The sequence below is a fragment of the Lissotriton helveticus genome, chromosome 2_1, assembly GCF_964261635.1.
Source record: "Lissotriton helveticus chromosome 2_1, aLisHel1.1, whole genome shotgun sequence".
Lineage (NCBI taxonomy): Eukaryota > Metazoa > Chordata > Amphibia > Caudata > Salamandridae > Lissotriton > Lissotriton helveticus.
Window position 1 is genome coordinate 993212828 of NC_136059.1, and position 17756 is coordinate 993230583.

Sequence of the window (17756 nt, forward strand, 5' to 3'; positions counted from 1 at the left end):
GGAGCTTTCAATGATGGTGGGAGTGCAATCCGGGGTAACAGTTGAGTAAGTGAAGCAGCAATATCATTGCTATTTATATTCTATATCTCCCTAATCCAAATTTTGGGATGCACCACAGGTCTTACTGAAGAGGACATGAAAAAAAGAATCTGGTAATGGCCAGACCAGCAACATGAATGGGATCATCAACAAAATAAGATTGTTCCTTCATGGCAAACTCCAGTGTGGCTTCTTTAATGTGTGTGGCTTTGAGACAGTGGTGAATCAAATTCCTCGTTAGAAAGGAGGCAATTAAAAAAGATGTAGTCTGGTGGGGGCTACCCCAATGAAAATTCAAATCGCTTATGATATGATTGTTTGTGAACAGAAAAAAGCTAGGATGTGTTATGGCCCATAAAACGCTTCATAAAGGAGTGGCTGTCTCCCAGAGCATAATCAATTCTCTTGATTCTGGTAGATTTCGTGTTAATGGATTTTAATTCAACAGTGAGTTACTGTGGTCTGATCTAACTTGCCAACATGGTATTGAATTTCAGCCTACAATTATATCAGCATAGTTGCAGCAAGTAAGAAAGGAAACAATAGAGGATAGGAATTCCAGACCCACAAAAAAAAGCTAGATATGTTCTGCAACTAAACTGAAACACGATCAGTTTATTAACTGTGTAGTGTGATGGTCGGTGCACACAGAAGCACTTGAATATGAAATACTGAGGAGTCACTACTATTTAAGGAAATAGCCAAAAAAGTGGTGATAACCAATAGTGGATTTTGGTGATCTGCAGTTTCCAGTACATATCTGGGTTTTTCACCTGATACATATCGGTAGGTTTGACCTGCCAAATTTATTTAAAAAAATCATAATTCTGATATGTGTAGTAACAAGAGTTACACCACATATCAGAATGTTTTGGCTCACTCCTACTGAAGCCTCAGACAACTATGATAAAATTTAGATATATTTAAGTGGCTAAATTAAATAGGTAAATATTGCTCATATTGTATTAACTTGAAAGATATGATTTACGAAGCAGAGACTGAGAGCCAAATCTGTCAACACTTTGCACGGTGCAAATTTACCAAAAGTGAAGCAAACCAGTGCAAAGTGTTGATTTGAGATGACTTTCCAGTGCAAAGCTTTATTTGCACATTGGAAGTTGCCTAAATTAAAGTATCGTTTTGCCCTACTTCACACTAATTTGTGTCAAGGGAGCATCCCATGGGTGGCACATGGGTGTTTCAATGTAACCACCAATGGTTTCCGAAGCAAGCCCTGTGTACAAGCATTTGTAGACATTTTTACCAAAATATAGGACTCTTTACAGCAGACACAAAGAAGGAGAAACATATCTTTTCTCCATACCTTTGTAACTTTGTGTATCTGCTGTACAGCACACATATACAGCAGGAAAAGCTTCAAAGTAAATCTAAATACAGTATTTTATACTGGAGAGTTATCTTGCCTGTACAAAACCTATGATAGAATCATGCAGACACTTTTGAACTATACTGCAAATGTGTGTGTCTGTGTGTATGTGGCATCAGGCAGCCAGGAAGAGTGCCAGTGGTTGGGGAGAGTTCTTTCACACCATACTAGAGGTTAGTTCAGTGCAGGGTATCTTCCATTCTGATAGAGAGCCCACAGAACTTGGTGCCACTTGTCTTTTGACACTTGTTTGCTTCACAGCTGATGCCTGGCCAAAATACAACTTGGGACTCGGCTATTATTGAGCCCTTGTGAATCTTTTTTATCACTTGTTTTACCCATTTTTAGCACTTTAATAGATCAAGCCTGGTCCATTTCTCTCACTCAACAGGGAATGCTATGTTTTAGAATTGGTTAGTATCACTCACACATTTTCTACACAGTTTTTAAGCACCACACCATACAATTGTAGTGAGACACATGTGCCTTCCCATTTGTAGTGCTCACTATCTCACCTGTAGTTATTTATACATACAGGCGTACTTTCGATTCTTGGTTTTCTGTGCATTTAGAGACATCTTAGGGGATCTCAGATTTTACAAATGTAAGTAGTCCGAGGATGGTCTTGCGTACTTAAGAATATAGAATTAAAATGCTGACACAGTTAGACTACTCTGATATAGGTTTTCCATTAGAAAATGTAGGACTGCATATTAGGACAACAGGGGTCGTATTATACATACAGCGAATTTTCCTTGATTGCGATAGGGCACACCTTTTAAAACGTGAGCATGGCACAATAAAGGAAAATGCATCGTATTGGGGTAATGCGCTGCTCCAAGCGCAGCCACGAACTTGCTCTGCCCTGGGGTCAGCACATTCATGTGAAAAATGGAGGAGCTGCTTTGAAGCCCCTCTCTGTTTTCACAGTGCAGGCGGCAACCATACTGCACTTCTGAAGGGTATTAGAGATTCTCTTGCAGGTGGGTGCAGTGAGTGACTGCACCTGCCTGCAAGGGGTTGTCTGGGGGTCCATGGGACCCCTTTTCACCCTCCATAATGCTATCATGGGGGGCACTGACAGTGCACCACCTTTTAGTTTGCCCTCTACCAGTGTGCCTCCCGAGAGTATCTGGGCCTATGCGCCCGCATCTGTAATACGGCGCGGGTGCAGAGGCACAGGGATTCCCTCATGAGGAAGCACTGCTGCTATATGTACGCCAGCACTTTCAGTATTACAGAAGGGGATGCACAAGCATCTGTGGCCCCTTCTGTAATACTAAAGTGCACAGGGGGTGTACAAAGCAGGCGCAAACGCCCTTGGCACCCCGGGGGCACTTCTAGAATATGGTCCCTGGACATCAGAGTGCAGGGAATGAGTCCATCTACACCATCAGAGACTGTGGCCCCAAATCAAAGCTAGGTCACAGTGCCTCACCCAAGCCCTTAACCTTTCTGGGGTAGCATACCTGGATGACTTAATTGGATTGGCAATCTCTCTTTGCAGGATCAGGATGGTACATCAGCATTGCCACAGCTGCATGTCGAACACGGCATTCGTTCCAGGACTGTTGTGGCTGGAGTGCCCCCTCTGACCCGTAAAGGGACAGAGTAGTGTTTATATAATAATATTACTGTGTAGGAGCATGGTTCTCCAGAATAAGGCCAGCAGGCCATATCCAGCACGCTACAAGATTTTATCCGACCCGCAGCAAGTCATTAAGTTGAGGTAGTTCATCCAACTATGTTAGACTCAGGCACAATGGGCATGATGCAGGGTGAATGACAGGAATACCGGTGGACACCACAATCCAGGAACAGGACCTGACCAAGAAATGGTGGGCACTCAAGACAAATACATGCCCATAGAACACTGGAATCGTATTTGGATGATTTGCACCCCCTACAGTCCTGTGATTATTGCTGGGCTGTACTGTACCATCATTGGAAGAATACAGTGATGCACACCATAAATTGATATTCTTAGATTAAGAATTGAAAATGTATTTGAGTCTCAGAGAAGGTATACATTAGGGCACCACTATAGCAGTATGTCAAATCACAACTAATTATTAATTTGCCCTTTCAGCAAAATTTCATAAATGGGCCAGAATTACATTTTGAGTGAACTCTCCCTGTTGGCACACCCTTACAGAATGTCTGCAGCTTTCCGGGCAGATACTAACTGGCATCTGCCATGGGGCCAGCTTGAGGCCAGTGCATTAAGGAAAGGAGGGTCATCTCATTGGCCCATTTTTTAAATGCAAGCGGCAGAGACGACCTCTCACCAAAGAGGGCATGCATCCCCCACTGGAGGGTTCAGTGAGTAACTGCATCCTCTAGCGTGGTGTATGCCAGGGGTGCCCCTGGGACCCTTGGATCCCTCAATACTCATCTTTAGAAGGCGCACTGACTTTGTGCCATCTGATACGTGGCACACAATCAGTAACCCTTCTGACAGAGTTCCAGCCTCTGCGTCCGTCTCTGCTGTATGGGTAAAAGATCCCCTCAATTGCATGAGAGCATAGCCCGTAAGCTTCTTCTGTAATACCAAAGTGCCTTGGCGGAGCAAAAAGCGGGCACAAATTCTTGTTGTGCACCTTGAGCACATTGTATTATATTACCTCTGGAGTGTGTATCTAAATCCATATAATTACAGCCAAAATTATATTTTTCTTATAAGGATGTGAATTAAAATTGTTAAATGGCTGACGAGTATGCACAGGCTCAAGTTCAGCTGATATGTAAATGCACTTTGCTTCACTTCAAAATTCAAAGCACATTGCACAATGCATAGAGGTATATGATGATCATCTCTGTATCAGCAACAATACATACATTGACAATTTCCTTACATGCTGGTTTCTGTACCTTAAAGCTACTAGCCATTCCAAATAATTTTGTCTGCAGTAAGTTAAATGAAAATATAATAACGTACCCGCCCTCTTCTGAATATTTATGTCCGAAGGCAAGGATGTCTGAAGCCCGTCCACTACCATCGCACACCACGACAGGCACCGGTGGGCTGTCGCGCAGATACTCCAAGACAATAGAGATGACATTGGGTCCTCCTTCCACAATGAGGGCCACAACTGGAACCCCCTGCCCAATTCCTGTACAATAGAAATTGAAAGAGAAACAAGAGACAGAAGGAAATTACCACGTTTACTAGGACAGTTCAATAGAATCAGACTTCATTTACGACTTGTACATTAACCAAGATAACAGGTTATTCTGCATTAAACAATAGAAAATATGTTCTCTTTGGTTCACCAAGAGGGATCAGTTATTTTGGTATTTCAATAAGATGGACATTAAATTACATTTTTGACCAATGTATTATAACTTAGTAGACACCATTGGAGGCAGATCAATCCCAGATCCGTGGACTGTGCACTACTCATTGGACGCATGCACATACATATGTGAACCGGTGATCCCTTGGGCAAACTGAAAGATTATTGTTTTGCCCAATTACAGTACAATCTTATTTCGTTTTGATCACTTTTGCATTTACGATTCACTTTGTTGTTAGCACTTTACAAATTGTGTAACTAAAGCACTGATCTGTAAACACGTTACAGATATTAATATTGTGGTTTGTTAAACTGCAATAAATGGATTTCCTGATTTTCCAAATGCATATTTAAAAAAACATCACAATACAAATATTTCATTAAAAATAAGTCAGTTATAAGCTGCATTTGGGTATCTTTATTATGGTTGTGTTATTTAATACTGGTTAGTATAAGAATGTTATTCCAATGGCTATGTAGTGCATTCTTACCCGTGTATATTTATTTGTCTTGTTTTCTACAGATTAACATTCCTTCTTTACAGATTTACATTTAGGTGTACATGGTACTCCATTTGTTTGGGAGAAGAAGTATGCTCGGCCTCTTTTAAGAAATCCATTGCTCACTTATCCAAGGGATACTGAATTCAGTAGGATTCAGGGACTAACCAAAGAATACAAGAAAAGACCTGGAACCAGAAACCCAATACTGTTTCCTGTTAAAGAACCTTTTCTGCTTTTAGTGGCAGCTCCCCCATTTGCGCAGAGGAGCATCACCCCGCAGGCCAGAGCTGAAATATAAAATGGTAATAACGTTTATTTATTACCATTATATTTTTGAGCAACCAACCTGTCCTGAACTGAGTGACAGGACAGGGTGGAGCTAGTGCTGCCGAATGGGAGCAGGGAGATATGAACTTTAAAACGTGCATGCCCCTTTGGCCTGCCTTCTTGGGACTGCCAGCCAGACATGCTCATTTTGAAGTTCCCTCAACCTATCTGTCTTTGACAGCTGGGTTAGAGAAAGTGCAGGCCTCCATTGCTCTTGGTAGTACTGATAGAGCCTGCTCTATCCAATTCTAACACTGCGCTCATGCTGGTGAGAGCTGCACCAGGATTGGTTAGTGCAGTTTCCTGGTCCCGTGTTGGAGCCAGCCTGGAAAAGAGATGACTGGTGGAAGAGGACGTCATGTCACGCCTTAAGGTAAGTGTTTTTTTTATTCCTTTTGTCCCCACCCCAGAAAGGTAAGGTCTCTGTTTGCCATGAGAAAGCTGCCGCTTGAATAAAAAATCCACTTGAGAGACAGCAAATCCAACTCTGTTGTGTGGTGCCATTCGCGATGATTTTTCCATGCGGAACAAACTTCTGTTGCTAAAAAATACGCTCCAACAGTGTGGCATGGTGATTTCTGCCCATTTGCGGAACTCTGTGGAATCTTGCTGACTTTTCATATGACTCCATGGAATTCCTTGGAGTGAACCTCCGCAAATTCTGGCCACACCTAGTTGAGTCCCCCTTGATGTGCATTCCTATTGATCGCTATTGTTATTGAACACAGATTGCAAAATACACAGGAAGGTACTGGCTAATAGACTCATCTCAGTAATCAACACCCTGACTCACCTTGACCAAAACAGGTTTATTCAAGGGAGAAACACATTCCTACGACTCAGGCGAATATTCTCCATATTGGAGCTAATGCCAAAGGATGGTACACTCCCGGTGGCTCTTTCCCAAGATATCGAGAAAGCTTTTGACACAATGGATTGGCTATACCTGATGAGGGTGCTGAAAAGTATGGGGTTTGGACAGGAGATCAGACAGTGGATTATGCTTATATTCTCGGGCCAATCGCCTGGGTTTGCAGGGGTAGGGATATCTCTGACCAGAATCCCATAGGCTGTGGCAAATGGCGTGGTGCCCACTCTTCCCCTTGATGTGTGCACTGGCTATGGTGTCTCTCTCAGTTCTGTTTAGGAGCAAAACCCCGGAATGGGGGATATTGAACTATGGCACATGGGACACCGTCTCCCTGTATGCAACCATGAATTATTTATTTACAGTCATTTAGAGTTTCTTTGATGGAGAAACTCTCCAAAATGGTGTGACTTTCCGTTTATCAATCAATCAACTTTTATCGAGTGATTACTTAAAACCATTATAATTATAAGACAATATATCAAAATATTTCATTATATAAGACCATATTTAAAATTCGCTGTGATAAAATAATTATAGCAGAAGATTCGAAGTTTAAGACCTTGTTTATGTGGTAACATGTACGACTTCATTAATCTCAGGTTTTGCAGGCGGTCTGTTAGGAACGAAAGAAGGGTAATTAAAAAAGTTTTAGGAATTTTACATTGCAAAGTTGCGGGTAGCTGCCAGTTTTCCATTTTTCCTCTGGTGTCGCCAGTTCGGGTGCTGCATAGCTCCAGGTAGCTACAACGAGAGGTACTGAATTTGTAGTGGCATGGTGCCAAGGGCAATGAGTCTTAAGAGCATCATGTGGTGGCCCCACTTTTTGGCCGCCATTTGGAGTTTAGCATTTTTCCTGCTTTGTCTAGAAATGGACAAGGCGGCAGGCTAGTAGGGTATCTTTGCCTTCGAAGCATGCTTTACCAGCCTGCCTGCATCATCTTATTCTCGGTTTTTTTAAAGCAGGTATTAACATACATCTGCGCTTCTTTTCCAATCTCCTGCACATGTATAATAGATGTATATTGTCCTTTTCTGAATCCCTGCATAGTTGGCAGTTGTTTGTTGTTTGTAAGCATTTCCATGGGGGAAGATGGTACAGTGATGGAAGAATGCCCATCCTTAGATGTAGGTATTTCTCCTTGGTTGACCGCGTGAACCCAGCGCCTAAGTAGGGTTGAGGGGAGCCTCTGGTGTAGCTCTGAAGGACATTCCAACCATGGGCCCTTTTCTTTAATGCCGCTTTGTCCCCCACTAGAGAAATGATTTTTACTGTTTTGTTTACAAGCTGTTTGAATGTGTTATGCGATCCAGTTCTGTCCCAGAGATTTCGTAGAGCCGGGGTGTCTATTGAATTTTGTAGATAGATTGTGGCCATGCTACCTTTTTTTATTTCAAGCTCCTCCCAGAGGTAGGAATTCTTAGTTGTCAGATCCGCTCCCTTTATTTTGTGCCAGCATTTAGTATAGGAACCCTTCTGCCCCATTTGTTGGTTCCTTAGACTGAATTCTAGTCTTATTTGTGCCGGAGATGTATTTTTAGGAAGGTTGAATATAATTCACATTGCCCTGGCTACTGTGCTGTCCAAGATTTGAGTGTCGCCTCCTCGTAGACATTCACTTCTGAAGCAAGGGGGTGAAGCTGGGTCCCACAGTTTTGAATTTGAGATTGTTTAGGGCTACCGCCTTTGCGTTGCCTCTCCTTTCTACTGCTTCTTTCTGTTGCTGGAATGTGCCTTTACTATCAATTATTACACGCAGATACTTGTATTCTCCAACGGTTTCCAATGGGGACCCTCCTAGTTGCCAGCTGTAGCTGTGTGTAGACCTCTTCAAGTTTATTCCCATCACCTTTGTTTTATCCAGGTTTATAATTAATCCATTTGTAGCCGACTAGCTGAATGTTGTGTCAATTAGATGTTGTAGATCAATCAGCGTGCGGCTCATTAGGGCAATGGCGTCGGCGTATAATACGTTTGATAGGTTAAAACCTCCCAATTTAGGAGCGTGAGAGCTGCAGTTATTTAGCTCGGGTGAGGTCTGACATAAATAGGTTAAATAGGGTTGGACCAGGACACCTCCTTGTTTGAGGCCGTTAGTTGTCTATACTTTTCTCGACAGGCAGTCACTGGCTCCCAGCTTGATTTGCACCCACGTGTCAGTGTGAAGTAAAATCAGCTGAGACAGTAAAGCTGATGGAATTTTTCTTTTTGGTAACTTGTTCCACAATTTATTCCCATTGATGTTATCGAAGGCAAATGTAAAATCGATGAAGCATACGAAGAGTGGATGGTTGGCAGTTTTGGCAGCATCTATTAGAACTGTTAGGGCGAGGATATTTGATGGTGTTCCGGTGTGTTTACAGAAGCCAGTCTGATTGATAGGGATTTCTGCGTTTTTGACAGCCCAATTTGTAAACTCATGCGAAAGAAGGCCAGCGTAATATTTGGCGTTGTTGTTTATTAAAGCCACGAGCCTGTAGTTTTCGGCTTGGTTTTTTCTGCCTTTCTTGTGAATTGGGGATATTATTGACCCCTTCCATGAGTTTGTAATTGTTTCTACTTCTAAAATCTGTTTGTTAAGTGGCAGGAGTGGCTGCTGCCCGAAATTCTCCCTGTATGTAGACCACATGCTGTTTTACCTGTGCGACCTGCAACGATCTGTCCTGCCTGTGATGGATGTGTTGGAGGGTTTTGGGAACGTGTCTGGGTTGCGAGTTAATCAATCCAAAACGTGCCTGTTCCCACTCAGGAAACTGACCGACGCTGAGTGAGTGGGAATAGTGGACATTGACCGGGAGTGGAAATATGACATGTTTAAATATTTAGGAGATCACGTATTCCACACTAACAATGAACACATTCAAAGGAATTTGACCAAAGTGGTGACCAACACCAGTCGTTCAGTGGGATTTTGGAAGACCCTACCCCTTTCTCCACTGGGAAGAGTGGCTAATGCAAAAATACTGGTGCTCCCCAGGGAGTTTCTATGGGCCTGGATAGCATGCTGATGGTTCTGATATGGGGTAAGGGCAGAAAGTGAATAGAGCTTTATAGGCTGTACAGCCCCCCCAGATATGGGTGGGTTGAGGGCATCGAATTACGACTTATATTATGCATTGGCCCAGTTACAGTGGCCCATGAGATGGCTCTTCATTGGCCCCAACCCTAAGAGAGAATTCATTCTGTGGGGGCTACACGGCAGCTTGCTGCTGACCTGATTGATGGGACACTTACTGGGGACACCTCCGTAAATGAATTGGCAGGGATGGAGAAACAATATTGGCATAGGTATGTGCACTCTGGGCTACCCTCCATGCCCTACTTTCTGAGCCTGCTGCTGTCGACACTGCCGGCCTTCTATCAAATAAACCTCCACCACAAAACAAAGTACTGGCCAGAATGCGGGCAAACCACATTCGGGCCTACGTACACACACACACACACACACACAAGATAATGTTCTCATTTCAGGAAGTGACTGACAATTACGGAATTGGTCTTGGACACTTCTTGACGTATAGTGCATTGACATATGCAATCAAACAGACATGGAAGCATGACTAGGCTGAACCGCAACTCTGACACCCTGAGGAACTTACTAAAACATGAGGAGAGTAGAAAAGCGGTCACCTTACTGTATAATGCACTGCTGGAAGGTCAGCTCATTGGATACCCGGCTGCGAGGGATAGGTGAAACAAAATTGTAGGATGAGAACTGATGGGCAAACAATGGGAGACCACCCTGGAACATGTCAAAACAGTGTCGAGAATTCTGAGACTCAGGTACATGCACTTTAATTACATATCGAGATGTACCTTACCCCAGCTCGAATTAAACATATGTTTCCAGGCACGTTGCTAAAATGCCCCAAATACAACTCGCAAGAAGCGGACTTCCAACATATGATTTAGTCCTGTCTCCAGATTACACAATATTGAGACACTGTGGTGGCGCCTGTGGCTGAACTCATGAGTAAACCACTTGCGAGACATCCAGCACAATGCCTATTAGGACTAATATCTTGCACTAAATGAACTAAATGTGTAGTAAATTTTATATCTCTGGCATATACTGTAGCCAAGAGGCAGCTTCCAATGGCATGGAAGTCACCGGCAGCGCAACACCTACGCAGGTGGTTGTGAAATTTCCATAGATGGGCAACAGCGGAGACTGATGCTTCGGCTAAACTTCATGCTCAGGGTCAAAATGGATGACAGCCCTCCCTGAAGCATGGACACAGGATAGGCCCAGTTTACTGGGGTTTAGGTACATGGGATGCAAAAGAATGGGCCACCCAGATCTAACCAGCATGGGGGCAGTTTTGTTATGTGCTAACAGCGGTCATCGCCACTCCTCAGGGCTACGCTTGGTGCACAGACAAGAGGAGAGCACGTGCACACGTGGAGGGTCATATGCATATTGGACACAATGCAGCTGTGTGGAACCTACAGGGATGGTACACAATACATGTACTGTATCACACAGATAAAATGTATGTACTGTATCACAGAGATAAAATATAATCAGTAATGATGTGGCTGCGTCTGTCTACCATGTTTTTTTAAGTTTACAACCGTTATGGTATTCCATCGGGGATGAGTAGTGGCAATATTCCACTATTGTCCTTCTCCTCGGTTTATCTGCCTAATATACAAATTGTGAGTGTACTCCTACATCTTGCGCAAACTCTTGACAAATACATTACATGCTTGTTTGATTGTTTACACATGCAATGAGACTGCCAAAATCAAATATGTATAATGTATTTATCCTTGTGTTAATCCTCACTTTTCTACATCATTGCCTTTTCTGTTGTACTTGAAAAGTAATAAAGAGATACTGGAACAAAAAAATATAGGTATACATTCATAATATTGATTTGTTTACATCGATACATTGATGCAAATAAATAGGAGGCTTGTCCTTCTATTCCTCCCTAGTGATAGTCCCTGCTTTTTTGTCTGATTGGTAGTGTGACGCTGAATGAACCTACGACTTGAGAGAGACATGTGACCATCTTGAATTTGATCACATATGGAGTCATGCGCCTACACTGACTATGTTTGGTTTTTGAGACTGACTTGTCCAAATCCATTACACACAGGATGTACGGTTACATGCCTGTCCGCTAGCACTTGGCTTCATGCAATTTTAATTATGTGTCCCAAGTGTGATGCTTATTCTGTATGCACTGTTTGTAATTCTTATTACATAGTTGTCTTGATCAATCACGTCATTACATTGGACACATTTTATTTTTACCACCCATGGGGGTCAATGTGATTATACAGTTTTTGAAAATGGCCCTTTCTGCAGAGTCACCCCAAGCTTTTTGCCTTCCTCCCTCTGTTTTTGCTGAATTCGTTTTTGCTGGCTTTAGGATTTGGGGCACTTTACCACTGCTATCCAGTGCTAAAGTGCATATGCTCTGAATGTTAAACATGGTAACATCGGCTTATCCACAATTGGCATATTTAATTTACTTATAAGCCCTTAGTAAAGTGCACTATATATGCCCAGGGCCTATAACTTCAATGTTCCTTTTGCGCCCATAGCACTGATTGTGCCACCCACTGAGAAGCCCTTGAAACAAGGCTCAGGCCTGCCATTGCGGAGCCTGTGTGTGCAGTTTTGAATTGTCATTTCGACCTGATAAGTTAATCTACTTTCTAGGCCCAAACCTTCCTTTGTATTACATGTGAGTCATCCCTAAGGTAGGCCCCAGGAAGCCCCATGGGCAGAGTGCAGTGTATTTAAAAAGTAGGACATGCACATTTAAGATTTACAGGTCCTGGTAGTGAAATACTCTTTTTTTTATAATTCTTTTTATTAAACACAAACAAATTATAATACACTTACAATAAATACACTGGACTGCCACTCTGCACAATAAATCTGTACACATCCTCCTATTCGATAAAGATCAACAATGATTTCTATATTCGGGTTCAAGGATCCTCCAGCACTTCCGGGTCCTCCAATGCCACCGGGGGAGTGCAGATATCACCCCTATAAGCATTCCAGGGCCCCCATATCTTGGCCCATTTCTTGGGCCTCCCCCTTGCCACATACACAGCCCGCTCTCTGAACATGCACCAATCCAAATCATCCATCCATTTCCCGACTGTCGGTGGCTGAACCGCCCCCCCCCACAGCTGAGCTATATTACGCTTCGCAATACTATATGCCAATGTGGCCCACATCTTATCATGGGATGGGAGATCAGTCGGGTCCCAAACATTCAGGAGGCAACGCCTTGCCTCCAACTCAAAACCCAATCCCCAAACCTCCCTCACCTTGGCATGAATAGCAGACCAGTACCCCCGAATGAGGGCACAATCCCACAACACATGAAAGGACGTTCCTGACTCACCACACCCTCTCCTGCATTCGCCACTCACAGCTAAACCCATTCGCTCCAACCGTGGGCCAGTCACATAGCAGCGGTGGAGAATCTTTAATTGAACCAGCCGGAGCCTCATCTGGATGGCAACGACCCTCAGAGAGGCCACCTCCTCCCTCCAGTCCTCATCATCTAGGATCAATCCATCCGCTGTCCACTGGTCCCTTAGAGCCACCAAAGGATCCTCTGCGTGATTAACTAGTTTTTTATAGATCAGGGAGAAAGTTTTCATCGGGAGATGACCATCCAACACTCGATCCTCCAGCGGGGAGGCCTCCGGGGGCGTCATGCCAAGGGGAATGTTAGTAAGCAGCGAATGCCTAATCTGAAGGTAACAAAACCTCTCGCTCCCCTGCATTTGATACCGTTCCTGCAGATTCTCAAATGGAAGGATACCATCCTTACCCCATAGATCTCCAACTCGGGAAATCCCAAGGAGGTCCCACTTGTCAAACCCTTGGATTTCCATAAACTGCCCAAACGTTCCGAATTCCAGAGGGGTGTCGCCAGCGTGATCTTCCCTTCCCACCCGAGGGAGCGGCTAGCCTCATGCCAGACCCCAACTGCCACCGCCGTTGGTCCCACCACGGGAAAACGTCCCCGTCTCGCATAAAGTGCCCTAGTGATTTCCCCCTCGGGAACCTGGCCACGGTCCATAATATAGCCGGGGTCCAGTGGTGAACCGTAGACAGTCTGATTAACCGCCGCCAACTGTGACGCCCAATAATGCTTCCGAATAGGCAAATCAATCCCGCCGTTGTACCACGGCATTGTCAATTTCGCAAACGCAATTCGGGGCCTACCCTCCCAAAGAAGTTGTCTCTGGAGAGACTCAAACTCCCTGAAATACGACGGCGGGACCGGGTCCATAGAGTTCTGAAGCGCATAGAGGAAACAAGGAAGATCCATCATCTTAAACAGAACAGCTCGACCAAGAAGAGAAAGTGGAAGCGACTTCCAGCGATCCACGTCGCGCCTAAGCCGAACCAAAGGAGGCAACAGGTTTTTGGGATATCTGCTCTGAGAGTCCAAGGATAAAAAAATACCAAGATATTTGAATCCCTCCACTTCCAATTTAACCGAACAATTTGGAGGAACCTCCGGGGGATCACCACTCAAAACAAACAGGACCGACTTCGTCCAATTAATGGCAAAGCCTGAATATCTACTAAACACCTCCAGGACGTCTAAGAATACCATAAGCGAAGCTCGAGGAGAGGACAGATACAACAAAATATCATCCGAGTTAAGCGATATCTTGTCTTCCCAGTCGGGCGTCCATCGGAGCCCCCTAATCGATCTATCCCAACGAACCCATGCCGCAAGCGGCTCGAACGCCAGTGCAAAGAGCAGCGGGGAGAGAGGACAGCCCTGTCTGGTGTCTCTCCCCAGCGCGAAGTCTGCCGACCTGTGATTATTAACAACTACTCGGGCCAGCGGACCAGAACATAGGAGGCGGACCCAAGAGACAAACTCCGAGCCTATGCCCATCTTGCCGAGGACGGCAAACAGATAGGGCCACTCCGCTCTGTCAAAGGCCATAGTGGCATCCAAAGATAACAAAATCGTCGGCTCGTGTATCTGTGAAGCCCCACCGAGTACCCCATGCAACCTACGCAGATTAAGAGCTGTATTCCGGCGGGGCATAAAGCCTGACTGGTCTGGATGTACCAGCGTCGTAATAACCTTGACCAGGCAGTTCGCCAACAGTTTCGCCAAGATTTTGGGTTCAGCATTCAACAGGGATATCGGCCTCTATGAGGAACACTCGGTCTTCGGCTTACCTTCCTTAAGGAGGACTATGATATTTGCAACACGCTGATCATATGGAAGCCAACCCCTCTCCCTACTCTCCACAAACATACCCTTGATAAAAGGAGCTAACTTATTCGCATTAACTTTATAAAGCTCAACAGGGAGCCCATTAGGGCCTGACGCTTTGCCTGAACGAACCCCTCTAATCGCCTGCGACACCTCATCATTAGTGAGAGGAGAGTCAAGGAACTCCCTGTCTTCGTCAGAAAGAATGGGCATCGGGATGTCCCTGATCATATCCGCATTCTCGGCCTCCGAGTATTGACACTCAGCTGCGTAGACTTTCTCATAGTATCTGGCAAAGACGTCCACAATCTCCTGCGGGTCAGTAACTTTATCGGCCCCAGAGGGCTGCAGCACCGGAACCAGCCGCGACGCCCAGTCCCCCTTCTCCAACCAAGCAATCAGCTTCCCGGCCTTATCCCCATGCTCATATACTCTACTCTGGGTATCTGCCAATTGTGATTTTGCGTTGTCACGGGCCAGGCACCTGTATTCGTCCTTAAGGAGACTCAAACGATGCAGCCCCTCCGGCGTGGAAGCTAACGACACCTCTCGCTCCAGCGCAAGCAACTCTGATTCATGTGAAATACTCTTAAATGTGTTTTTCACTACTGCAGGGCCTATCTCTCCTCTAGGATAACATTGGGATTACCTTAAACATATTTTAAGTGTAATTTCCAATTGAGCACAGATAGAAATTTGGAATTTGGTGTCTCTGGACTCACAATTTAAAATCACAACTCATGGTGAAGTTGCATTTTAAATTGTGAGGCTGAAGATGACACTTTTAGAAAGTTAGCATTTTCTACTTCAACTATTCTGTGCCTCTACCTGTCTCTGAATACACAGGGATAGCTGGGCGTTGTGCATTCCCTCTCGATATTCACACAAAGGGAGCTGGGGTGTGACATGTGCATCCTGGTGGCCTATCACCAGGTTGATGGGCCTTCCCGAGGTAGATTAAGAGGGAGGAGCTGACACTTGCACATGAATAAGTTTATGCCTGTCCCCACACAAAGAGCTGCATACCCCCTGTAGTGCATTTGGAGCCAGGGAAGGAAGGGCAGGGATCTAGTGTGTTTCAAAGGCCTCTTTGATGTCTCCCCCACTTCAATAGCACATTTGGGTATAAGTACTAGACCCTTGACACCCTCAAATCGGTTCATTTTTGGGTCCTGAGGAGACTGCCAAGAAGAGGAGCTGCACTGCTAGGGGGGACTGCCACTTTACTAATTGCTCTGCTGTATTGGCCTGCTGCTTGCTGATTGCTGTGCTACCAGGAAGGACTGCCACTTTGCAAATTGATCTGATGTGCTGACCCACTGCCTGCTGCTTCTTGCAGTGAGAAGGACTGAACCCACTTTACAACCACTTGCAACCTGAATTAACTCCAAGGGCTTGTTGGCTTGCCACCTGTTCTTAGAAGTCCCAGGGCCATCAAAGACTTCTTTGACGTTTATCACACTGTTGCTGAAGCTGTCTTGTGAGAACTAGCACCTCAGCTGCACAAGAGAACAGTCCCCTATGGTTACACCCTGTGCACTGCTGTGCATCAAGCAAGGATACCGTATGGTAAAACCACACGCTTGCCCGATCTCCAGAGTGCTACTTCAACAAAGGACCAGTGCTTCAGGAGCGAAAGAGGCAGAGTCCTGATTGACAGCCTTCTGGCACCAAAGTGTGACGAGGACAGCGTTGACTCCTGACTATGATCCTGAGGGTAGACTGCTGCAGAGCCACAAGAAAGCAGACCATTGAGACTCACCGCCCTCCCCCCCCAGTTTGAAGGAGGAGAATGGGACTTCTAAAGTACATTCTCCGAGGTCGCCGACACAAGCAGGTCAACTGCGACCCCCCTGTCTCACCTTACAGTCACTGTGCACAAGAGACCAACAAGGTCTCAGGAGCTGCTCTACACAACACAGCATAACCATTTTCAAAAGCACACTCTGCATGTCATCCAATTGCTTCGAACTTTACCAAGTCCCCGGTAGGACTGTAAAACCCTAAATAGAAGCGCACAGGCGCTTTCAACGTTGCACTGATCTGCATGCTTGAAATACCTATATCCTGACAAGTGTTCATTGGATTTATATCATTTATGGTTTCATTTGAATCAGATACATGTCCTTTATTTCTCTGAACTGGTGTTGTTTTTTTTATGTTTTCACTGTGTTACTGAAACCATTGTGTTGCATAAATACTTTACACATTGCCTCTTCAGTAAAGCCTGACTGCTCTCTGCCAAGCTACCAGAGGGTGAGCACAGGTTAATTTAGGATGTTTATCTGACTTACTCTGACTAAGGTGGTGGTCCCTACTTGGACAGGGTGCATTCCTCTCTCAACTAGAGAACCCATTTCTAACAATGGTCTACTGTTTGTAGATAGCAGGGATTATCTGCGAGGAATCCTCTTCCTGTGCATCAGTTAGATTGAGACACGATACAGTGAAACAGTGACAGCACAGTTCCTGGCCAATTTGATCTTGTAAGTAGACTTTGGGGCTGCATCTGTTGGTGCTCAGGAGCTTTGAATAAAACAAGATTGCAACTGAAGTTTGTTGCTAATTTGTTGCAGCATAAATAGGGAAAACCAGTAGCAACAGAAGATCATTGCTTCTGATGTATTCATCTGTATTGAACTGGTTCTCCTGCCCTTCACTTTGACCAAGACGCATTACTTTGAAATAGTTACCATGCTTTCATTTATTGATTTGTTCTTATAAGTATCAAGTGGGTGTACACTGGTTGGAGTTGAAACTTTGTGCCAGTAAATAAACTATGAGGCAGTAATTGAATGGTATTTATTGCCAGATTTGTTTCAGCTAAAACACAGATATTCCTGTATGTAGCAACAGATGATGATGTGGGAATGGACACTGATTTTGATTCTCCTTTCAATTTTTACAGGTTAGTGTGTCTCCTTTCCATATCACGTGAAGGCTGCAACTTCAAATGGGTATTGTGTATGAAGAATGCATTTTTGGTGCTAGTGTCTACCCAGATAAGGGCAGGGGGCACAAATATTTTATGAGCAATTGAATATTACATAGAGAAAGAATTACATTAATCATTATTCACGTTAGCTAATCCGATGACTGCATTCCCTTCA

The 17756-nt window shown here is 44.5% G+C and overlaps 1 protein-coding gene across 4 annotated transcripts in view; it reads right to left on the reverse strand.

The window, feature by feature from the left end:
* The window catches only part of TRPM3 (transient receptor potential cation channel subfamily M member 3), a 940843-nt gene that overhangs the window by 666371 nt on the left and 256716 nt on the right, over positions 1-17756 (reverse strand). For all 4 annotated transcript variants that reach the window (XM_078675756.1, XM_078675753.1, XM_078675754.1 and 1 more), the window contains exon 5: positions 4365-4539. In XM_078675756.1, the coding sequence (XP_078531882.1) occupies positions 4365-4539 (175 nt within the window). The remainder of the gene's footprint in view (positions 1-4364; positions 4540-17756) is intronic.